Source organism: Vanessa atalanta, chromosome 11 (assembly GCF_905147765.1).
Source record: "Vanessa atalanta chromosome 11, ilVanAtal1.2, whole genome shotgun sequence".
NCBI lineage: Eukaryota > Metazoa > Arthropoda > Insecta > Lepidoptera > Nymphalidae > Vanessa > Vanessa atalanta.
This window is the reverse complement of record NC_061881.1, coordinates 10,091,551-10,114,860: the sequence shown is the minus strand read 5'-3', so window position 1 is coordinate 10,114,860 and position 23,310 is coordinate 10,091,551. Positions and strand designations below refer to the sequence as shown.

General features: G+C 34.7%; 2 protein-coding genes across 3 annotated transcripts in view; both read right to left on the bottom strand.

Moving 5' to 3' along the window:
- Positions 1-23,310, bottom strand: part of LOC125067421 (CCR4-NOT transcription complex subunit 6) — a 197,373-nt gene that overhangs the window by 131,560 nt on the left and 42,503 nt on the right. The window lies entirely within an intron of this gene.
- Positions 19,000-22,708, bottom strand: LOC125067422. Its single transcript, XM_047676027.1, has one exon. It carries the CDS (start codon positions 22,511-22,513, stop codon positions 21,092-21,094), a length of 1,422 nt encoding a protein of 473 aa, XP_047531983.1. The 5' UTR covers positions 22,514-22,708; the 3' UTR covers positions 19,000-21,091.

Below are 23,310 nucleotides of genomic sequence, written 5' to 3'. Positions count from 1 at the left end.
AACCGATGGCTATAGACAAACATATATTGACGCCGTAAAAAAATTAAATCATTCCTAACATCACCAATGCACTACCAACCATGGGAGCCAATATGTTATATCCCTAGTGCCTGTGTAAGAGTAATAGACTTAAAAAAAAAACCATTTTAATATCTAATAAGGAAAATGGATACTGATTGTCTAATGGCTAGAATCAATTCATTTCATACATATTACATTATGTTTAAAGGGAAATAGCGTGTATGAAAGATCTATTCGCTGGGGAAGCGTGGCGGGCCGCCGAGATGAGCGCAATGATTTGCGACCACGATAAATCCAACCGGCAGACGGGGACAGACCCGCCCGCGGCCGCCACGATAAGTGTATCCAATTACTACGATACCCTACACCGGACCACACCATGAAATACTATGGCAAAAAAGTACTTTGAATAATAAGTTTAACGAACTCCTACTTTGTATTGATTTGTACCTTACTAGACAATCGAACGACTTTGTTTTCTTTACCCACTTTATTGTATTTCCTTAATAAAATTTGAACCAAATCGAATATTCTATGTTAAAAACCAGTAAATAACAAAACACACCAACTCACTTATTCATTGATAATATTATTTTTTCTGATGAGAATCGAAGCCGTTACTCATGTCTCTAGACTTTGTAATAAATAAAAACCAAATACAGTGACTACGGCATAATATTCACCCGGGTCGTGTAGTTTGATTTACGCGTTTATTTCTACTTATAAGGGAGCGTTATATTTGATATACGTATTACACATTGATGAAAAATATTTTATAATTTCGATTATACGCTGTAATTAATACAGATCCCAAATGAAGAATTAATATGATCTGTCACATAAATTAATTAAATTAATCTCATGTTTTAAGTCAACAAACGATTCGTAGTCATCAGTAGAAATTGTATGAAGACCGTATACACTAAGAGAAAACCTGTAACTCCAAATTCAAAGTGTAAGAACAAGGTCACGGGTACATATTGTACTTAAACGAGAAGTGATAAATTAAACGCCAACACCAATATTAAAGAGCTCCTCAGCACAGTCTGTCAACGTGAAGTTTCACTATGTCGTCTCCGAAGTGCAGTTAACCTTTTTCCCATAGCGCGTCTCGTCTTGTTTTACACGAGAAACCGTTGGCGACTTCCACTCGAGCTTGCAGATAATTAATTCCGTCCTGAGCTACTTATGTTACCAGTCGCAAAGAAACCGCACCCTATAATGGACGATGAACATCTTTAACTAGCGTCGAGCGTTTAATTTTCTTCTGATTTCACTTCTCTTTGAAATGTCTTTAGTATAAAGTGAGTCAATAGATTTATAGGACAAAATACTTATTGTAATATGAGTTTCTATACAACTGTGTAAGAGTGTCACTTTCTTTTTTTAATTATATTATAATTTATTATAATCTACGATGACGCACATCTCTCACTGTCGATTGACGTTTCGTATTTAATTTTAAAGCGAATATACAGCCTTGAGATTTATCTCTACATTGATTAGTTTTGCAAGTTATTTATTAGCAATTAGAATCGACAAACTGTGTCGAATGGAATGAATAGATGAGGTTTTTTAGAGTCGCGTGAGTAATAACGAAACCTTTGAGTGCAGTCGGAGCTCTAGTTTCCACAGGCTATAAACTAAAGTTACATTTTCCTTGGAAGTGTAACGAACTCGGTGGTTACAAAGGGGCCGTAGCTTTGAGTTCCGTGCGGTTACCGTCACCGGACACCGCGGAAGAGCTCGGGTATCCAGTCCTCATAAATCAAACAAGACCACTCCCCCAGCTATCTGTCCCGACATTGCTTTTGTTTACTGACCATTTTACATTATCACCTTCCGATTATCCAGAACACATCCAGTAGTTTTATTTTGTATCTATCTTACTTTCCAGGAATAAGACATTTCCTCTCAAAAACAGTAGCTGGCCGAATTGTAAATCAGCCGAATTTAAAAGACAATATTTTACTAAACTTTCTATTTTGATTTATTACCAATTTTATTCGATAAATTCGTTTATTCTAATAATTATTATTATTAAACAAAAGTAACCGTAAATCTCGTTTTTATAGTCATAATTTATCTCGAGCCATGTTTAAATTCATGAACAATTAGATCAGTGAAGTTGTTTCTTACAAGGTCAACGCTAGCGCCATTTGCAGTCCTACGGTTTCCGAAGCTGGTCAGATTGTTGCGTTCTGAGAATCGACCGCGTGCTGAATCAGATCGAGGTCTACTGGATCGAGTTAAACGAGATGCTCGCGAATCGATAATTGCTTCACGAGAAACAGAATGTACATCTTATTATAATACATAATGCAGTAGTCATGTTCTTTCGAATGACTAAGATTTATTATTATTTTACTAAACCAAACGAGTACAAGAAATAAAAGTAGCTTGCAATAATTCTTAATAATAAATAAATTTGTAAATGACTGGGCATAGGTGTCTCCTGTAAGGAGAAGGTCTGGAGCTTATTCCACCACGGTGAGTTCGTAGATTCAGGTTAATAATAATAATAATAAAATAGATGATAAATCACGCTATGACTTTACACGATATCTCTTAAACTAATGACACTTCGCAGAAAGCAGGACCAATACATTAAGAAACAGTGACAACTGCAGCGTAAATCAACAAGTTGAATCGGAATCGAATGCTGTGGGCAACAAAATTACTATAAGTACATATTTATGAAATTCCATTTGCAATAACTTAGCGAATTGAAGCTTACATTGTTATTTCGTGACCATGGAACTATAGTTTAACCTTTCACTATCTTAAAGTAAACAGAAGCAAGAATGATGACAGGACAACTTTGTTTAATTGTTTCGAAGTATTTACAAGTCGATTTTTTATGTAGTATATTCAATAGCACTTATAAGAACGTATTTGTAAAATGTGAATGTTTTCATAAGATTGCGGCACCTGTATGATTATAAGGACATTGTTGCTACCGATGTACAATTGTACAATTGCTTTAATAAATGCTGTCTTCGAGGGCCGTATCAAATCATCAAACATTATAAGCTCTCCACTTTTCCACCCAAGCAGTCGTTTGCGAGCGGTATCAATGATACATTGTTTGGTACCCCGCGGCTCAGCCCATCCATATATTGTTGTCTGCAGATAAATTGTTATGTTCTCGCGAAACAGAAATATAAGGGTAATCGTGGCAGTCATGTTAAGCGCCCGATCTGACGGCTGCCTCGGGGATTACGTAAGACTTTAACAATAGTCATTAGCAATCAATCACGCGAGTTCCAGTGGACAACAGACGCCTTGTCTGCGAAAATTGGTAAATCGACCCTTGCGGTCAAATTGCGGAATCTAATGTAAACGTGTATACGATTAAAGAGTCGATCGTGATCGATTTAAGTTTCATTTTTAGCGATGGCAATACACGTCCGAACGAAGCCGCAGCCACGTTAGAAGAGACCGCGAGATGAACTTGAACATAGGGTTTTATCGAAATTGCAAGCGATACGTTGATGGCTGTGGTTGGCGGCACGCGCTAGGAACACGCCGGGGCAATTGAAAAGAGCGCGAGTTATTGCGGGAAATGCGAGGGAATCGAACCACAATTGCTCCTGCCGGGCACGCCGCACATTGTGTGGAGTTTGTTGTGGATGTCATTTGTGGCTTCCACATTGTTGTACTAACATTATACAAAGAAATTAAAATTGAGAACTGTACGCTTTTCGTTGATCGGTACAAGCTTAACTTCTTAAATTTCAAATGCGGATATACTATGACTTTGAATAAAAACATTATTGAATGTCTAGAGAGCCATGCTTAATCTTTTAAATATTTCATGTTAAGAGATACAAAGCAATCAATTACAATATAATTTCGAGAGACGGTGCTCGGACATTGATAAACTTCGACGGCAAGGGTCAATTAAGCGCATTCGGTGCAGCTCGTCAGCTGTGTCATTATGTTATGAATCTTCCGGACCTCATGTCCTGTCGGTTATTAACCCTTACCGTTCATTAGTGGCTTCCGTTGGACACGCGTTGCGTATTGAGGTGTATGGGATGTTGCGACACGGAATCTAGTACCGTTGTTGTGAATATCATATAATAAAATGCAATCATTACCAATCCGATAAACCATACCATATGCAGTATTATTGCAAAACAAACAAATACATAGTTCCATACAGATTCGTTGAACATTGTACGTTTTAATATTCTATGTATCATGTATAATAATGTGAGTTTTTCTAAGTTATAATCCCTGTTTTTTTGGTTTATATTGAATTCACGTAATTCAAGGCACGTGCACGGACAAGGCGTTAAGCAAGAGGATTAATATATTGGATCCGCCACCGGGCGATTGTGACACAGAATGTTAATCGAAGGAGTTCAGATGCCGCCGAAACGGAACAAAAAAGAGAACAAAGAATAAGCTCCTTGACTGTAAACGTCACGCGTCGCCGAATCCGAAGGATTACCTGTCGAATTTTGATAGCCGAATTACGATATGTCTGATTAATTCAATGAAGCGGGTATTGTATTACCATTTTTTATGTTTCGAACTCGTGTGCACTGATTAATCGTTTTGGATTTATTTTCATCAATACATTCTTAACCCGTTTCATGTTACATAAACGTTGAAGTTAAATTTTCGGTGCTCATCAGTTTGTATGACATTTACAAATTAGGTAGGATTAAAAAACCTTCGAGGAAACTGCATACATCATTTTAGCTTAACATTTTGCAAATTATATTGTGTGGAACCTGATTTAATTTAATGCGTTAGTTTTTTGTCTTGTGTGATATGTACACATTGTACATAGTGTATGTATATGATTTAATCAATCGATCATCAAATGGAGATATGATAAAATATTAATTACAGCAGTTATTTGTTTTTAAATTGTAAAATTATTCTTTGAGATTTTGAAATGGGAAGTCATTGCTGAACTATGAATACCTTGAATTGACAAGCTTCAAACGAACGATAGTATGATCGATTAACTACAAGGTATTAATATTGTATACATTACTCATACTAAGTGGAACACGTTTGATGCATTTAGATCAAAGATACATTTCATTATTTTTTATTATTTTTTTCCGTGTAAGATCTATTGTAACAATGGCTGATACATTAATCGGATACGCAATCCGTCACTCGTGGGAAGATCGAGATAAGAACGTACTTTCATCCGATCACACATGATTTAAGCGAGTACAGTACAAGAACGCTTACGGCGAGTCACGTATTCGTAAACAAACAAGACTAACGTTGTTTACAAATATCTCAATCGTATAAATATATTCACTTAATAATTGTGGCTTTTAAATTTTCGAATATGTTTTTTTTAAATATGTGTAGTCAGACGACCCCTATATAAACATTGGCGCTTTAAGAAATATTCATAATACCATTCCTTACATCGGCAATGCGCCACCAACCTCGGGAACTAAGATGTTTTGTCCATTGTGCCTGTAGTTACACTGGCTCACTCATCCTTTTAACCGGAACACAACGATACTAAGTATTAATGTTTGACATTAGAATATCTGATGAGTAGGTGTTACCTATCCAGACAAGCCCTATCACCAAATGCTTATTAATGGTCCAACATACAACGGTTTTGGTATGTAGCCACCTCCTTTACGCTAGACTACTTCTAGACGCTGTTACTGCAAAAAATTTAAACTAAACTAAAAATTTAATCCCTAAAAAACAATCCGAAACATTTCTCCTGCAGATTCTCATATTCGATATTTGGGTCATTCACTATTTTTATAACATAACATATTATTATGAATATGTATGTTACACCGTAAAAGTATGTAGGCTTTTATTTCATATGTAATAACTAATAATATAAATTTCATATTCACAAGTATCTATCTATGGTTTTATATTACATTTATATCGTTGACAATGCTCGTAACTCCAACGGAGAAGTTCACGAACTCAAATAATAAAGTTTCAGACAAGAAAATATAATAACATTTGCTTTCGCCACGACCCCACTCGGAAGTTTCCAGCTAAGGGTAATAAAACTCGAACAAAACGATTGTAACGTAGAGTACGTATAGCCTGCATGACACGCCTGGATCGTGTGTATCCAAGTGGAGACATCACCAAAACTCCCCCAATACTCGCGAAACGGCAACTGATCACGCAGCCAGATAAATTTTATAACATGTTTATTATTCTAAATAATCAATAAGAAATGGGTATATAGGCCACGACCAAAGAAACCAAGATTGTGTGAAAGACGTTATGGCTGGAAAGAATGTTACTTGTGAGATGACGTCAGAAAGAGAAGTATGCAAGAAGACATGCTGCGCCGACCTCAAATAAAATTGGGATAAGGGCAGGAGGATGAGAAGGATGATGATAATATTGTAATTAATAGATTAAATATTTACTTTAAATATATATTTTGATGTGATATTATGTGTGTGATGAGCCACGGAGAATGGCATCTCATAATCTGATGGGACCCGATCCAACTCCCAGAGCCGACCTCGGAATCGAGACCGCGACTTCAAGATTTGCGGCCTATAAACTAGCCACTATACCGAGGCTAAAATTAAAACGCATATGTGGTTCAACTTGTTTATAATAAATTACAAATACGAAATAGTCTTGAGCAATTCCAAGGAACAGTTACTACGTGGATAACTCTAGTGGCAAACATACAGAAATAGCCATTTACGTTGCCGTTGTCGTAAATTACAAATATTGAAAACGTGGACGTAATTTTTAGAACAATTATAGCGTTATGTAGGTGGCTATTTATATTGACGCAACAGACTACGAAAAATCACGTACACGTTTTACGAATTTAGTCCCAGCTACTTATTCATGGGAATAAATATGTAATGTTATCAAAAGTTATGCTTTGTGTTGTCTTCATTTTTTTTTTATATTTATCTTTACTTATATTATAAAGAGGGTAATCGCCGGAACGATTCTAAAAACTTTTTCATTATCAAAATTACATTAGGTAGTCCTGAGTGTTATAGGACACAAATTATAATTATATAATATTATTTTCTTAATTAAAAGACTGCTGGGGAGGGTCGTTAGTATCCAAATAAAAATATAACTTTCCTTTTATTAAATATAATTCATAAATCGATAAAAAAGCCACGCTCGGTAAAAAGAGGCGAATTTTTTGTATCAACATTGTAATAAATTATTATATTACAATATTAAATTACATAGCATAACGACATTACATAGCATAAGCATTATGATCGTCGTGTGTGGCATGCGGTCATATCGAGTAGTTACACTCCCGTCCCAATAAACGCTGTGAAGCGATCGTTTGGTTACTCGATTTTTCATTCGGATGTTAGCTTATTGCTTACAACGAGAAAATGTTATATTTATTCGTAAGTTCGTTAATATCTAGTACAACTGAGTAGTCTAGTTGCTTGTTAGCGAAGTAAGTATTCTTATAATTATGAGTTACTTTGAGATACTTTCATATTTTCACGATATATTTTGTCTTCTCCCTTTTGCTTGGAATCAATCTTTTATATTTTTTATCCGTAACCTCAAATTTCTTTATTTGTACCAAAACATCAACATTAATTAATAAGTTAGAAAAAGGAATTACTAGAGTTAGTTAATAATTTAAAGCTTTCTTAACGCCATTAATTTAGCCGTCAACCTAAAACTAAACCCTAAACATAGCAAGACAAAGTATTGTTGTCTAACTGTAGAGTAAACTAATGAATGAGAGGTTACCCACTTAGCCGGTTCTCACCAAGTGAACGAAACAAATCAAGACGGTTAAATTTATTATATGAAAATATATGCATACAAATATATCGGTCACAATAGATCGGTCACGATAGACAGACAGACAGAGTTACTTTTAGCATTTATAATATAAGTATAAATGATGTTTTTATTTAAATAAAATAAAATGCAAGGCAAAAAACAAAGTCGTCCCACAGAACCCGTCATACATAAACCTACCCACTAACGCTTACGAGACCGTAGACAATCGTCCTAGATAACGAGAATCTCCTACGTATTTCACATCGCTATCCAGCACCGATGACATTTACGATTCAGCTATGTCCGTTACACAAAAAGACTATATTGTTCGACGTCTTAGTATCATTCTATATCGGGGGTACCGTTACGTCACTTAATACGTGGATAGTAAACTGTTATTAGGATCGTGTATACAAACTATGTGGCTGGAAATAGTAGCTTTACAGGAACATAAAAACTTAAATGCCTCCGTCTGTTACTAATACTTTACGGTAATATCCTTTACTTGTTTTACGTCTTTGCCGTTTCGGATCGTATCTCATTCTTATATTACTTTAAAATGTTTGTGTTACCATCGCCTTGATTGTGTTATAAATAAAAAAATGATATAATTAATTATGCCGGGCTTTTTTTTTCTGAGTGAACATTAGAACGCAAATGTATTACGCTTTTATAGGTCGTAAGCGTATTTTATGTTAATATTTCAGTCGGGTCTGACCTTCGAACATAAAATATCCAGATCAAGGTAAAGTTTAATGTGTAGCCCGGCCGTGACCCCGGTCCCCGGTAGTGGTCTAGCGTCCGGATATCTCTACTAACGTCCCACCCAGATTTTGGCACGAGGATAGGCGGGCGAGATCTTGTTTTATTTGAAACTTGCTAAAACCTCTTTTCGAATGTACGTAAATTTAAAATTGTTTAAAACCCACACGTTTTAATACATTCTAAATTGATTAATAGAAGACATATAATCCAAATTACCACACATTGTTCTACAAAAAACCGGAGCCAAAGATGATTTAAAAAAAATGTATTACGGATTTAGTCGACGCCTACATTTATAAAATAAATCGTTGAAATTGTTTAAAAAAAAAATTGAAAGGAAAATATACACAATCCTATAGCGGTGGTAATAATAAAAATACGAACAAAAACAATAGCAGTAAATCAAAGCGCACCAGAAGGCCACTCGACGTCACTGCTCGCGACCCGGCAGTACTCCGGGGAAATCGTGAACGCCCACTATTACCAACCACGAAAGCTGTACTTAAAAATGAAAATTAAACTAAAAAATGCTCTTTGTGTTGCCTTTCTCGAATTGAAACGTTAAAAATTAATGTACCGAAAACAAATGCTTTAAATCATCTACAAAAAAAAACTATATAACGTTCATATGCAGTCATATTTAATAATTACATTACATTAACAGCCTGTAAATTTCCCACTGCTGGTCTAAGGCGTCCTCTCCCTTTGAGAAGGTATGGAGCAAGGTATTCCGCCACGCTGCTCCAATGCGGGTTGGTGGAATACACATGTGGCAGAATTTCGTTGAAAATAGACACATGCAGGTCACCTTACGATGTTTTCCTTCACCGCCGAGCACGAGATGAATTAAACACAAATTAAGCACATGAAAAATCCGTGGTTTGAACCCGAGATCGGTTAACATGCACGCGTTCTAACCACTGGGCCATATCCAAAAATATCGAAATAATATAAAAAGTTAGAATCATTATATAAGATATACAGTCAAAATAAAATATCTGAGGAGGAGGAGAAATCCAAACGTATTTGAAATTAGAGAGATGGCATGACTAATATGAATAGACAACATTTATTATAAACATGTCCAGGAAAGGAGTGTTAATTATAGATATAACTTTTTTTTTTTTGTACTATGCACAAGTAAGATGAGCAAGATTATACGCGCCGCCATTTCATACACTCACAGGACGTGATGTAGCGTATAATTAATCAAATAGAACGTGCTATTTTAATTAATGCCATTAGATAATTCTTGTAAATTGAACACACGCACGTGCCGACTATCTGGTCCGGCTTTATTACTGTAGATACTCGTATATTATATCTACGGTACCATCTTAGCGCGAATAAGAATCGATACATCGTGTTATAATCATGAAACGTATTGTAAGAATTAATATTACAAGATCGTAATAGTATATTTAATATTAACGGCCGCTTATTTTAACGATACGCCTTCAAACTTTATCTATGGACGAAATCGGTGTCCGACCAGGTATACGAAACCTCGACCGATTATAGATCACACGTCGTACACTTTAGAGTCCAAATCTCCGTTACGTAACTGTTATCTCAGTTACGCAACGCATTCGATATCACATTACAGGGTAAATGATCCGACCTTCGCACGCTTCACTGGACTTTCCCGCAACACGACCTCACAATCGATATACGGATGGTGAGCTTTAATCTACTATCAATATCTAAACATCGACCGATAACTTATTTTGATATATATTCAGTGAACACAATAAATCGCATTCATTTAGCAACAAATTAGAATCGGCTAGTCGCAGTAAATAACGACGACTAAGCTATTTAAATCATTTATATTTATGTGTATGACGGTGACTGCGATAGATCAGCGGGATGCCCGGCATCGGTAGGGGCTTCTGGTACAGGGTTCATGGCGTAGGTCTCAGGCAATTAACCACAACGTAGGTATAATCAGCAATCACAAATTATAAAGTTGGTATATTATAACTATCCGAGTTGCGTGAACCAACGGTCCCGTTTGGAAGGCCCGAACTGTATCGCTCTCTATAATAAAAATTTAGCTCCCGACTCATAGCTCTCGAAATAATTTAAAACGTGACATTTGTCCCTTCAAACGATTCCGATCACGTGACTCATTATGTCACGGCGTTTACACCCCCCAGATACAACAAAATCATCTAAGTTAATAATTATTCATAATCGACATGAATATGAAGTTGTATTTATTAATAACCTCTTTCATCGTATCGATGTTGACGTTAAAAATAACGAAAACTGTTTATTTTGACAAGCGTCAATACCATTAGCCGTGCACACATCACGATATAAATAAAAAAAGTAGATATTACGTATAATGATTTGACACTTTCATATTCGTTAGAAGAAGCGAAAGCATGAGGTGCGACCCTTCGTGACCTAGTGTTTAACAGATTTGAATCTAACGATGCGGTGTTAATTGCACCATCGAAAGCGACTTACGAACACTAATCACGATACACGAATATAGACGTTAGATACGTTTAAATAAAGATACATTTGATTAGAATCGAAACAAACCTGCGCGAATCCGAAAGCATACATTAACGAAATAATAGAAATGAATTATAAATAACAGATAAAAAACAAGATTGATTAATAATTAAATGGAACAAATCAATTTACGACAATATATCAATAGTAGACATGATCTGTACCCGAACGGTGAACGCTAGTGAATTGCAAACACAATAAAAATAAGTAGCCGAAGCTTGAATGAGCATCGATAAGATGAATCAAAAGTAATTCTAGTTGGTTGCAAGTGCCTTCGCCACCGCAATCGACTAGAATCATTAATTAATCTCCAAGCTAGATTTTCTTTTTTAATTTATTGTCATTATTGTATCTCCACAGACGCGCTGTCTGTGGCGTTGTTATATCTTATTTATAAATTTCTTTATTTCATTTTGATTTGCATGCGTGTTTTGTTTTTTCTAGCTAGACATTATTGTGTCCTGTATCTTCTGATTGTAATTTAATATTTGTATATTGTAAGTCGATTTTCTTAAATAGACGGATCCGTGTGATATATACATATATATCTTTACCCCAGGGAATAACGCCTCACTGGCTGGGAAAACATGTTTTAAGTTAAGACTTGAAATAATTAAACATCTTTAAATATTATTTGCTCGTTTATTCTCATATTCGATAAAGTAAGTTAAATAAAAAAAAATTACAATTTATTGAATATAAAAATTTAATTTAAATTTTGAAGCATGAAAATATTTATAACACTTCAATGAGGTGAATTGACATCCGAGATTCAATACATTCTCTTTTTTGGCTTTTATTTCAATACAAGCTTATTCATAGCTGACATTAAATGACAAAAACATATCCAAAGTAGATTTTTAACAAAATATTTTATATCTTATTTAATATGGCAACATTACTAGTAAGAAAATTGACATAATAATTATTAAAAAAAAAAACCAATACTTATAGAAAAACAACCGATCATAGTAACCAAGTTTAAAAAATTTAAAGTTTAAAATGACCACACTTTTCAAGCAAAGTATCTGTATAAATATCAATTAACACTGCCACGATATGAAAAGAGACTTATTCATACATATTTATTAATTTAATCTGACATTTAAAATCGTTTCAAATTTAACAAAAAATATACAGATATTTTATATACTAACTATATTGATAAATGGCGACGATAATTTTTTTTACGTATTTCATTGTATAAAAAAAGACTGTTAGTCTGGTATGTAGACTGTTGACCATGACATCTCTTAGAAAAAAAAATACAAGGTCAGTTTGTTGATCAGATTGAATATTATTAAGGACAATAAATATTTAGAACACACCGCTCATTAATGGTACCAGTTATACTATCAAAAGTGAATTGGCACTAATTATGTAAATACATAGAGCCGAGACAGCCCAGCGCAGCGGTCGGAACGCATGCAACTTAACCAATAATTGCGGGTTCAAACTAGGCAAGCACTACTGAATTTTCATGTTCTTAATTTGTGTTTATAATTAATTTCGTGCTGGGCGGTGAAGTAAACATCATGAGGAATCCTGCATGCGTCTTATTTCAATGAAACTCTGTCACATGTGTATCAAACAACCCTCATTTTAGCAGCGTGATGGAATTGGCTCCAAACCTTTTCCTTAAAGTAGGCCTTAGCCAGGCAGTGGTACTTTTACACACTTACTTTACTTTAAATTTTATATAAATATTAATAATAAATATAGTAACTTGTATGAAATTAAAAATCAATCACGTTTTTTGGACCAAAAAAAGAATCCTAGATTGAACAGATTTGATGAAATCGAATACTTATTCGATACAATTCGCCTGATCTAGAGTCTAGTAACAGGACAATAACACTTTCGTTTAGTGATAATATCATTACAGCACTCAGGAGCGAAACATCGAGCGGGAATCAATCGCGTCGAGAGAGTAGCGAGGCAACTTTCTCAGCGCTCTCGTATCGGCGTGTACAACCGGTGTTGCGTACGAGTTTTGTGTTATAGTGTGAAACGACGAGCGATCACGCCAAATTTTATATATAACGATCATCAATTTAATATAATTATATTATAGTTCACAGATAAAATTCACAAAACTGAATTTATAATATGGACATTGACACCGTTTACGATCGAAGACATTTATGATCGAAACTGTTTTAAAAAATAATGCTAATGATTTATGGTATTACGTTTTCAAATTATTAAAAAATAAACAAAGATATATTTAAAAATACATTAATGATAGCGAAATTTCAATACGATAACGGATTAAGAGAGAAAAATATTCAACTTACCGCTCGAAACTTTAACTTAGTCCAAACCTTGTTGGGTGCAAGAACATCGAGAAACGCAACACTATCTGCTTTCTCTCCAGTCGCAAGCGCAACAGCTTTATCGGTCCGCGCCCATAGAAACCGCCCGGTGAAAATTATGAAATCACAAAACCCGCGGCACTAATCCATCCGTCATAATGATATGGAAAAGATTGTACCTTTATGAATACATACAATTTATTCAATATAAAATTAGAGATGTAATCGGAAAAAAAATATACAATTTCATATATATTTAAAGACTCTTAACAAAAAACGATTCTTAATCAAATTAACAAGCTTAAAATTGCATTTCGAACTAGTTCAAGCATCTCGTACGTAAGTGTCTATAAAAGAAAGAGAGTCATCGACCGCTCAATGAAATGTTTTCAGATAAATAAGGTACATTCACGTGGGATGATTAAGATTCGATTATCTATTTTTATAAATTAAGATGTTTCTTTAAACGTAAACACGTATTCGGAAATGGAATACTTAGTGATGTCATACAAAAAGTCGATCAATGCACGGATGATTTAACAATTGAAAATGTAATCATTCATGAAACGTCCTAAGTCTATTGACAGTGGAGCATTTGTAACAAAGTGGCCAGTAATAAATTATAATAGGAAGCACAATTGCGGCAAGTGAATTATAAAAGCAGACCCGATCGGACTGAACCAGTCCTTATCGCTTTCAATCCTGAATACTTCATTAGATGACTAAACAGAACTCTTAATAAAGGAGTAAATGTGGCAAAAACTGCGCTTAAGGCAACTGCATTCTCATTCAATATATTTTTGCTCTCGCTTTATACGCTTAAAATAAATACTTATCTCTTTTCGAAGGAGTCAGGCATCTAGCAAGCAGTATATCAAAAGGATCGTTATGTTGTCGTTTTTTTAAAGTCACTTAAACATTTTCTATAAGCACTAAATGCGATATAAAGTTAAACCGTACCGTGCAGTACGATAATAATTTACAAAAATATCTAAATAATGAGAATAACTTCAGGACTTTGTATTAAAATTATAAGGATAAGCATAATCTGCAAAATCACCATGCGAGCGTTGACCCAACCGCTGCATTTAGATGATAAGCCATTTCAAATGAGAATATCGTAACGACCGTCATTTGTCCTCATGACAAAAATATACCTTACAGTACAAAATATGAAGATCACATATTGTTGTGATAAAATAAAAGGCCAAGAGCACAGGACGGAACGTTTGCTAATTTGGGACATTGAATTAATTATAATTATCTACGACATTTTAATACTAAATTTTAGAATCACCTTCAGAGATTCGATTTAAAATTCCCACGCCTTGAGCATCTATTTTACTATTATCATAATGTGAATATTTCTAGCGTTCCAAGTGAGACATTTCAAAGTACCGTACAAAACTAATCTACAGCGAATCATATCATAATAATGCGATAGGTAGATCTCAGATGACGAGTGCTTTCGCGAGTGAAATCTTTCGTGAAACCTCTATCGGATACGAGACTGCTTTCTACCCCGCCTCCTGTCGTCCAGAAGAAAACTCGACGTGTAGGAGAAAACCAATACGCCGATGACTATTTCACCTTACTTGAAATAATTAGAGTTTATGTTAAAAAATAATTAAATAGTCATATAAGTCAGACGCATAAACCGGTTATAAGTTACTACAACGGTAAATTTTATAGCTTAAAGAGTATTCTGAAATTAAAAATAAGACTAGATTAATTTAATTACATACTAACATTTTATGCCCTTTTTTATGATTTAAAATATAAAATTTTGGGCTTTATCTAAATGCAAAAAATGTTAATATAAATAAACATGAAGTAATAAAAATAGATCAGCGTTCAGTTCAATAGTTAAGATCAGAATTTATGGAAACGGCTAAATTACAGCTAGGAATAATGTCTCCGTGGAATCTAATCGAGACAACGTCCACTAGAAAATCTTCATCAAAGTACAGGAAATACTCGAATAGTTTGAAGTTCTTTATTTTATTACGACGCTGTTATAATTTGCGACTTTGCTATTGTACTGTAGGCGTGTTTACTTTGAAACGTCTTCAATGCCCGGTCGTTCCCAAGGTCAAACGCCACGTGCGCGTTTTATGGCGTTATGTGCACTGCTTTGTTACAGCTCCATGGTTTTATACGTTAATATTTGAAGTCCATAAATATTAAACATTATGTGACGTCAAAGAACTACAAATATTTGTAAATGTGTTGCTGTTTATACATCACCTTGGTGTTTTTCACGGTCTATCGCCTAATTTCCATAACTAGTAGACTTATTAATAATAAAAACCCTATATCGTTCTCATGAATATTAAATATTTTTTTTTAATAATGACGTCGATGATAAGACTGTTAATTTAATTCGACAAATGTGTACACTCGTCGTAAAAATACTATCATATTGGAATACCGTTAGAATAGCTAACCAAAGGGAACCCTTAAATAAATTAAAATTTTATATCAGCTGATACTTGTTCACGATGAATTATTTCAGTTTTACTGTACTGGTATTTGTTGTACATAATAAAGACGGCTATCTGATAGACTGTCGCATTATATTACTAGTGGGAAAATCTATTCTTGTTAGTTCTACTGAATCTGAGCGGCAAACATCTAAATAAAAGAGAGAAGACAATTTATTTATTTTACCAAGTAATGTTCGATCTGTATCGAATCTATATCAAGTGATAACTACTGTGTATACAATGACGTATAACTATTGTATTATCAGTGGTCGAAATTCGACTCGTTAAATAATAATTATTGAATATATATGAACTAGCTTGTTAGAACATTTTTTCCCATTGTTGTTTTTTTTTTATTGACACAACTAAAATCCTTCAATAATTACCAACAAAAAAAAAAGAATCGCTTGACGAACGGGCGAAAAAAGATACTGAACTGTTTTGTTTTTGCTTATTTATCTATATACATATAATAAAATTGGAGTGTCTGTTTGTAATTTTTAATTAACCGCTTTTTACTTAATGCATTTTTATGTATACACGGTACATATACCAAAAAAACTTTATTTTTTTCTTCAATTTTTTCTGTCTGTCTGTTTGTTCCGGCTAACCTCTGGAACGGAGTAGACAGCTGTTGTAATAAGGAGTAGCTTGGGGTACAACAATTTACTTTTGTTAAATCAAACGCGCACGAAGTCGCGGTCACAGCTAGTAAATATATATATTTGATTACAAATCCGGTTCTCTGCATGTCCCGTCCAAAATATATAATTATATCAAAGACACGGTTCAAACAGTATTTAATAAATACTTTTCTTCGTGTATTAATGTCGACAACTTTTAAATTGTAGGTTTAATCTTGTGGACTATTTCTTATGTAGTCGATCAAAATTGAGAGATAGTCTAGAACAGATAACACGTGTAATTTGCGAATACATTTTACGGTTGTCCTAGAGAACGTCTGGAATGTTCGAAATCACTTTGTCATATTATTAGATAACGAGATACGAATTAACAAGAGCGGGAGCAAAAAAAAAACTATTAATTTGAGTATACTTAAAAAAATGTCTACTTCGAATTCATGGAAATTAGTCTTCATTTGAGAAGACTTACCACCGGTTTTTCAAAGGCTAATCAAGTAGCCGATCTCCTTACACCGCTGTCAATGTTATTTAGCATTTAATTTTGATTGGCTCGCAGAATTTCTGTTCTACACGATCTAATCAATGATTAATTAGTCGATTCGTTAATTTTTACATTGCCTATTAGTGCTGTTATTGGTTAAAACGGCTACGGTTTGAATGTTCATAGAATTAATTACATTTCCTATAGCGTAGTTAATAAGTATGAGATAAGTCATTGTTTTAATTGTAGAGAACCAAGTGGCTCTTTAAGTACTTGAGTAATAGTTTTATTGCGTTATTTTCCCTTTGGCGCATAATCTAAGCACTTTTAGTATAACGAAGGATACACTCGATAGTGATGTATCTTATAATTCACACTATCATTTTATTTAATCTTGATAAATGAGTTCCTTCTTTTTGAAGGTATTTTTAATTAAGTCTCTCACGGATGTTACAGTACAAATTTAGAAAATCAACATTTGTTCTGGCATTTTACGTTGTCCTTGTAGCCAGGTGACTATATAAACCGTCCGCAAACACTTTCGTTTTAGTATTTGGTACAGTTTATGAGTAAAAGCGTACTAATGTATTTATCTCCAAATAATATAATTTCACGTATCAAATTTTCTCGACGCATAGATATATGATATTTCTTAGTAACAGAACCCGAAGCTAATATGTTTAAAACATTAAAATTATGAGAAAACAATCCAGTAATCCTTGAATTTTATTAATTTGTCTCGTTCATGGTCATAAGCTCCAGCTAGTCCAAGAAGTGGTACACGGCCGTAAAGCCTATTAAGCTGTCTCCTCTTTTTGGGCCGAGGTCGTTATTAGGTTATTTGTCGATAAAGCTTGTACATAATTACATAGAACTCCAATGTGTATACATTTCGGTTGACGTCTATCTTATATTTTTTGTTATCTAAAAAGAAATCCAGGGCGGTATTACATAACAAGAATAGATAAACTTAGTGAGAGAATTAGAATATGTTCTAAAAACATTATTTCAAAGTGAAACTTTTTTAATTAAAATAAGTATCGTTAGTCATCCATCGACGGAAGTCGCACAGATAAACTTTTAATCATTAGTTTGACAGTATTACTTATGACGTCTGAATCACCGGGTTGTTGAAATTTTGATAAATTAACATACATATATGTCAGACATATAAAAAGGAAATAATTAAGCGATAAAAATATTATCTGTTAATTAATATTGAAAGTAAAAAGTTATAAATAAATTCATTTCGCATGCGCAATGATCAACCTCTCGATTTATACCAAACAAGTCATAATTTTATATATTTTTGATATTCAATATAAAAAAAAAATCATGTTTCATTAATGACTGCATTTTCCTTAAGTAATTATAAATAGCGTGTAGTACTGTTATACATATTCTGTGGACTGGCGCTATATGAGACAATATCAATAACAAAACAAGAATGTTTGTGGTTTTATATAACATATGTATTTTCGTCTGAATTACAAAAGTTAAGCTTATGGCGATTTGACAAATGACATAATGTGGTTTCCAATTTAATAAAAAAATAGCAAAAAAATCGGCCCCTGTAGTACATATTTCGTAATCGTAAATTGAATGGTATTATTTTCGAAATATTCGCCCACCGTCTGTGATACATACTCGAATATTTCTTTTGTAAACAAACAATACAATAGCAAACGCGTAACCATAAGCTGTTTCACTACAATAGAAAGTCGAGTTAAGAATTACGTAAACGGCTACGCTACTAACAATACGGGTTTCTGAATATTAAAAAAAAGGAACATTTTGTTACCGAATATCAGTACCTTAATATATTTATCGAGTCCACCTGGTGAATTGGAATCGACTAACGTAACATATTCGAAGAGAAATATTCAAATATGGAACGATTTTTTTTAAATATATATACATAAATATAGTGGGTAATCTTTTAAAAAGTGCTCACATATTGTGCTCAATTAACCGAGCACAAAATAAAACAACAAAAATTATCAGGGCATGATGGTTTTTTATTGTACAAAAATAGTGTGCAAGCGTGTAACTCGTGCCTCACGACGTACACAAACAAATAATAAACCTATATAATTTTATGTATAAAATGCATTCACTCAGTAAGTTAGACATAGCCTATATTTGTTTACATTAATATTAAGTGTATCGTTGAGTTTTACAGCTGTCACATCGTATATTGATCCCAACACAAGTAGCGACCCGACGTTGACGATGAATATTTACAGTCGAACAATGTAATCGATTTATATCTAAGGTTTTTTTTTCTCTCTTATCAATATAATGAATAACCCTTCGCCCTTTTACATTTGGATAGCAGCAATGAATCTCGCGTACTATAATTACGACCGGTTCGTCATTTGAATAGCGATAATAACTTGATATATAACGCAATCAACAGTCCCGCTAATGCGCTTTAAATCAGAATTTTTCTGTTGATAAGATACTGTAATAACTCCTCGTCTACGTCGAGCCTATCTTAGAGAAAAATAAAGCAAGAACCGATTTATCATGTCGCCCCACGCATGCGCCGAGCAATATAAGCTAACACAACACAAAAATAAAAACGTAGAATATACTAAACAGCCCATAGTGTGTAAAAGCCAACGATAGCGGTGTACCGAAGTACGAACCATGAATAACTTAAATTATATTCACATTATCTACATTATGAAACTTTATCTGGTATACCCATTGGACCCTTCCTCGAAGAAATACACGTAGACTTAAAGAAAACATTACTGATTCGCCGCTAATAACATTTCTTGTTATCATACGAAGAAGTATTATGAGAAAATTCGTTCAGTTGACGTTATAGAGATCTGGTGTGTACTTGACGTTCCGAAATCCTCGTATTTAGGAGAAATTCGTCAAATTCTCTAGAAAGACGATAAGGAACGTATAAAGTTTTTATGAACAGAAATGTAATGTTAATGAACTGGTTGCTTGTTCGACAAACATTGATAACGGAATGTTAAAAAAATAAATTATCGTTATTTTTATCAGCGCGTCTTCGTGTAACTAATTAAATGTCAAAATAAAAACGACGTCTTATTGAAACTAAAAATATGGCTCAATTTTTTATCACTGTAAATTTCCATAAAAACTATACAACGATGAAATCGGTAACTGTTCACGGTTTAAGCTTTAAGAGGCTAAAAGTTGATTATCATTTTTTTATAGTCTAGTCTAATAAAAGTTATAAGCAAACTAAATAATGACTTAAATATATTGTTCAAATATCTACGTAACCGGTGATGTATGAATACCGTTATATTAAATATTCAATTATGTGCAGTAAAAAATATAATACAGTTGTTGCCTCTCGAGCTATCATACCATTAACGTATGAAGATAACTTACTAATGGTAGAAAAAATTATGATAGCGAATATAAGTGCTAATTTACGTATTAACGTACGCGTATTAAATTATAAATTAAACGTTTAATATTTAAGGCCATTAGTTTTCAAGACCAGGAGGTCGTCAAAGTAAACGGTTATGGTAAAAGTGAGCCACGAGTAGAAATGGAAAAAAAAGTCATTAACGCTATGAACCGGTGCGCACGAGGCGCCACCCGGAACGGCGCGCGGTGAAAACCTCGGGAAACCGCAATAGCGAGCACGCATCCGCAACCGTGTCAGTAGTGTGAAACGCTAATTGCACACAAGTTGGGACAATATAATAATATTGCAACATTAATTATTTTTTACTGGCATAATAACCTTTAGGTATTTAACACGCTCTGTATCAACTTAACACACCGCACCCAGATTCATCTCTCCCACTAATGAATGACAATATTAAGTCATAACGGCGAATCACAAATTATAAAATTTCCAGACAAAGTTTCATTTCAGTTTCATAAACTATGGTTAAAAAATAAATTAATTATAGGATCTACAGGAAACCGATTCGGAGATCTCAATATCATAGGGTCGCGTTGAGACGCTCCGTGTTTGCCTCGCTATGAAAATTTGAGTCCAGCTCAAATGGCGAGCGTTAAGCCCCTGGACTGGTAATCATACGCTTCCAAATGTTATAATTATTATAAACATGGTCATCGACGACCTCAGACAGAAACTAAGGCTAAATCACAAATGTTGCGCGAATTATCGCCAGTTAGTAGTGCCTTTATGCATCCCGAATCCATATTTCCACTTTTTTGAATATTGTTTGCACTCGACACCATCTTTTCACTACTCACTGCACTGTTTGCTATCTGCTTTGAATTTGTGTTCGCACATCTATCGTTAACGGCACTTTCACTTTTATCATCGAAGAAAGAACGACGTTCGGAGGTCGAGGCCGGGGGCGAGGTCGAAAATAACTTAATTTCCAAGTCACGGTGTCCGTTCATCGAAGTAACAATCTCTGACGATATTTCCAAAGCCAGTGGCGATCTAGGCTCCGGAATACTGGTTCTTCTCGGCGGTGGGAATAAAGAATAAAGATTTGGAGCCGACATCGTATCGCTATTATTTACTTTTCTTTCCGGTACTCGCGCCGATGGATCACTCCAACTTCGTCTTAACATTGTGTCAGCGCCACGTCTGCCCAATGGACCAACTATTTTCATCGACTCTTCTAATTTAGTCGGGGCAAAATCTACACTAGAATTTTCATCCAATAAATGGGCTATTGAATCAGCATCCCAAATCTGTCCGACAGGATCACAATAACGACACTGACATGAACTAACAGCAGATTCTGACGGTGAAGCTGCCTCTACTAATCCAAAACGCGTAGCCTCCAAAGCTTCTCCCAACGCAGATACTCTATAAGTCTCTGGCGCTGGATCCGGGTAATCTAACACTTTTACGTCTAAACGATAGGGCAACGATATATCACGGCAATAAGATTCCTCGTAAACACCGTGTGCCGTTGACCCCATATTCGTAACTGCACAATGTTCGACGTCGCCTAGATCCAATACTGCAGATGTTAATTCATGTGGTACCATATTATTGGGTTTTCGGTCCTTTTTACGTCGCTTTCGCGGTTTTATGATTCTCGGTAGCATTGTTTCAGAATTCGTAGATCCGGAACTTTCATCACTCGCTACGCTAACTGCATCCGTGTTATTGTTACGGCCGCTGCGCGATGGACGTGTTTGTTGTTGATGTTGTTGATGATGTTGATTTCTTGGCCTGTTGTTTTCAGACACATCAATTCTGTCTTTCGTAAAATTTTCTGTTTGTCCCACGGGCCGATGATTTCGTTGTTCAGGTATAGTAGTGTATTTTCTTCGATCATGTCTATTTTGAATTATGAGTGGAGCGCCCTGTGTATGCATCGCAAGCTTAGATACAGGGTTTTCACGAGGTGGCGGTGTACGTCCTGCCATAGATATAAGGGGTGCTCCTAGCCATGCATTAGGATGTGGCACACCATAGGGCGGATAGTACGGTGGCGGGAAACCCGGTGCGGTGGCCGCATAGTGAGGGCGAGGGGCTTCGCGGCGCCCTAAGGCGGCGCGCTCGCCCGGACTCATTTCGTCTACGGGGTCGTTTAACCCATATTCGAAATAGTTATATTCAATGTCACGGCGAAATTCCGTGTTGCGACGCGATGTCGTAATCGTAAACTAACATCGGAGGCGCGTAAATCGTCGCGTGCGTTCGCCGCGGTAGTCGGCTGTGGACTGAAGTGAATGAGCGCGAGCCGGCCGCGGCCAAGAACGACGAGTGGGAGTGCCGCGCCGCACCATGCGACTATCGCCGGCGTGGATGCAGCGGAAAGCTTTACAACCCTAACCACAACGCAATTAAATCGTTGTTTACTTTTGAGGCGCTTTAAAAATAATTCTACATAATTATCCCGACGGATAATTGAATTAGAATTAAATGATTATATCGGTTAATTCATTATATACATAACAAGTAATCAAAATTTCATTTAAATATAATTAACTACCGATTTGGAAAAGACAATTTATTTTAAACTTACTTTTAAACAAACGAGGCCTGCCTTCGTAATCGTAATCGATTTTTCGGCTTACCTGAAACAAAAAAAATATATATTTTTATATAACAGTACCTTTTTATACTGAGCACATCTTGTATCTTATTATATAATATATTTTTTTCTAAAAATCCCTAGTAATGTTTTATTAAATATAAATATGTGTCATTTATTAGCCATATTACAGAAAAGTTGTAAAAATGTAAGTGAAAGTTTTACAAGTGAAGCGCGTAAATAAATAAATATTTTGTTAAATAAATTAAAAAATATATAGGTATTGGAAAAACAGCGGTAATTGGTTTGAATGCGTGAATGACTATTGTACAA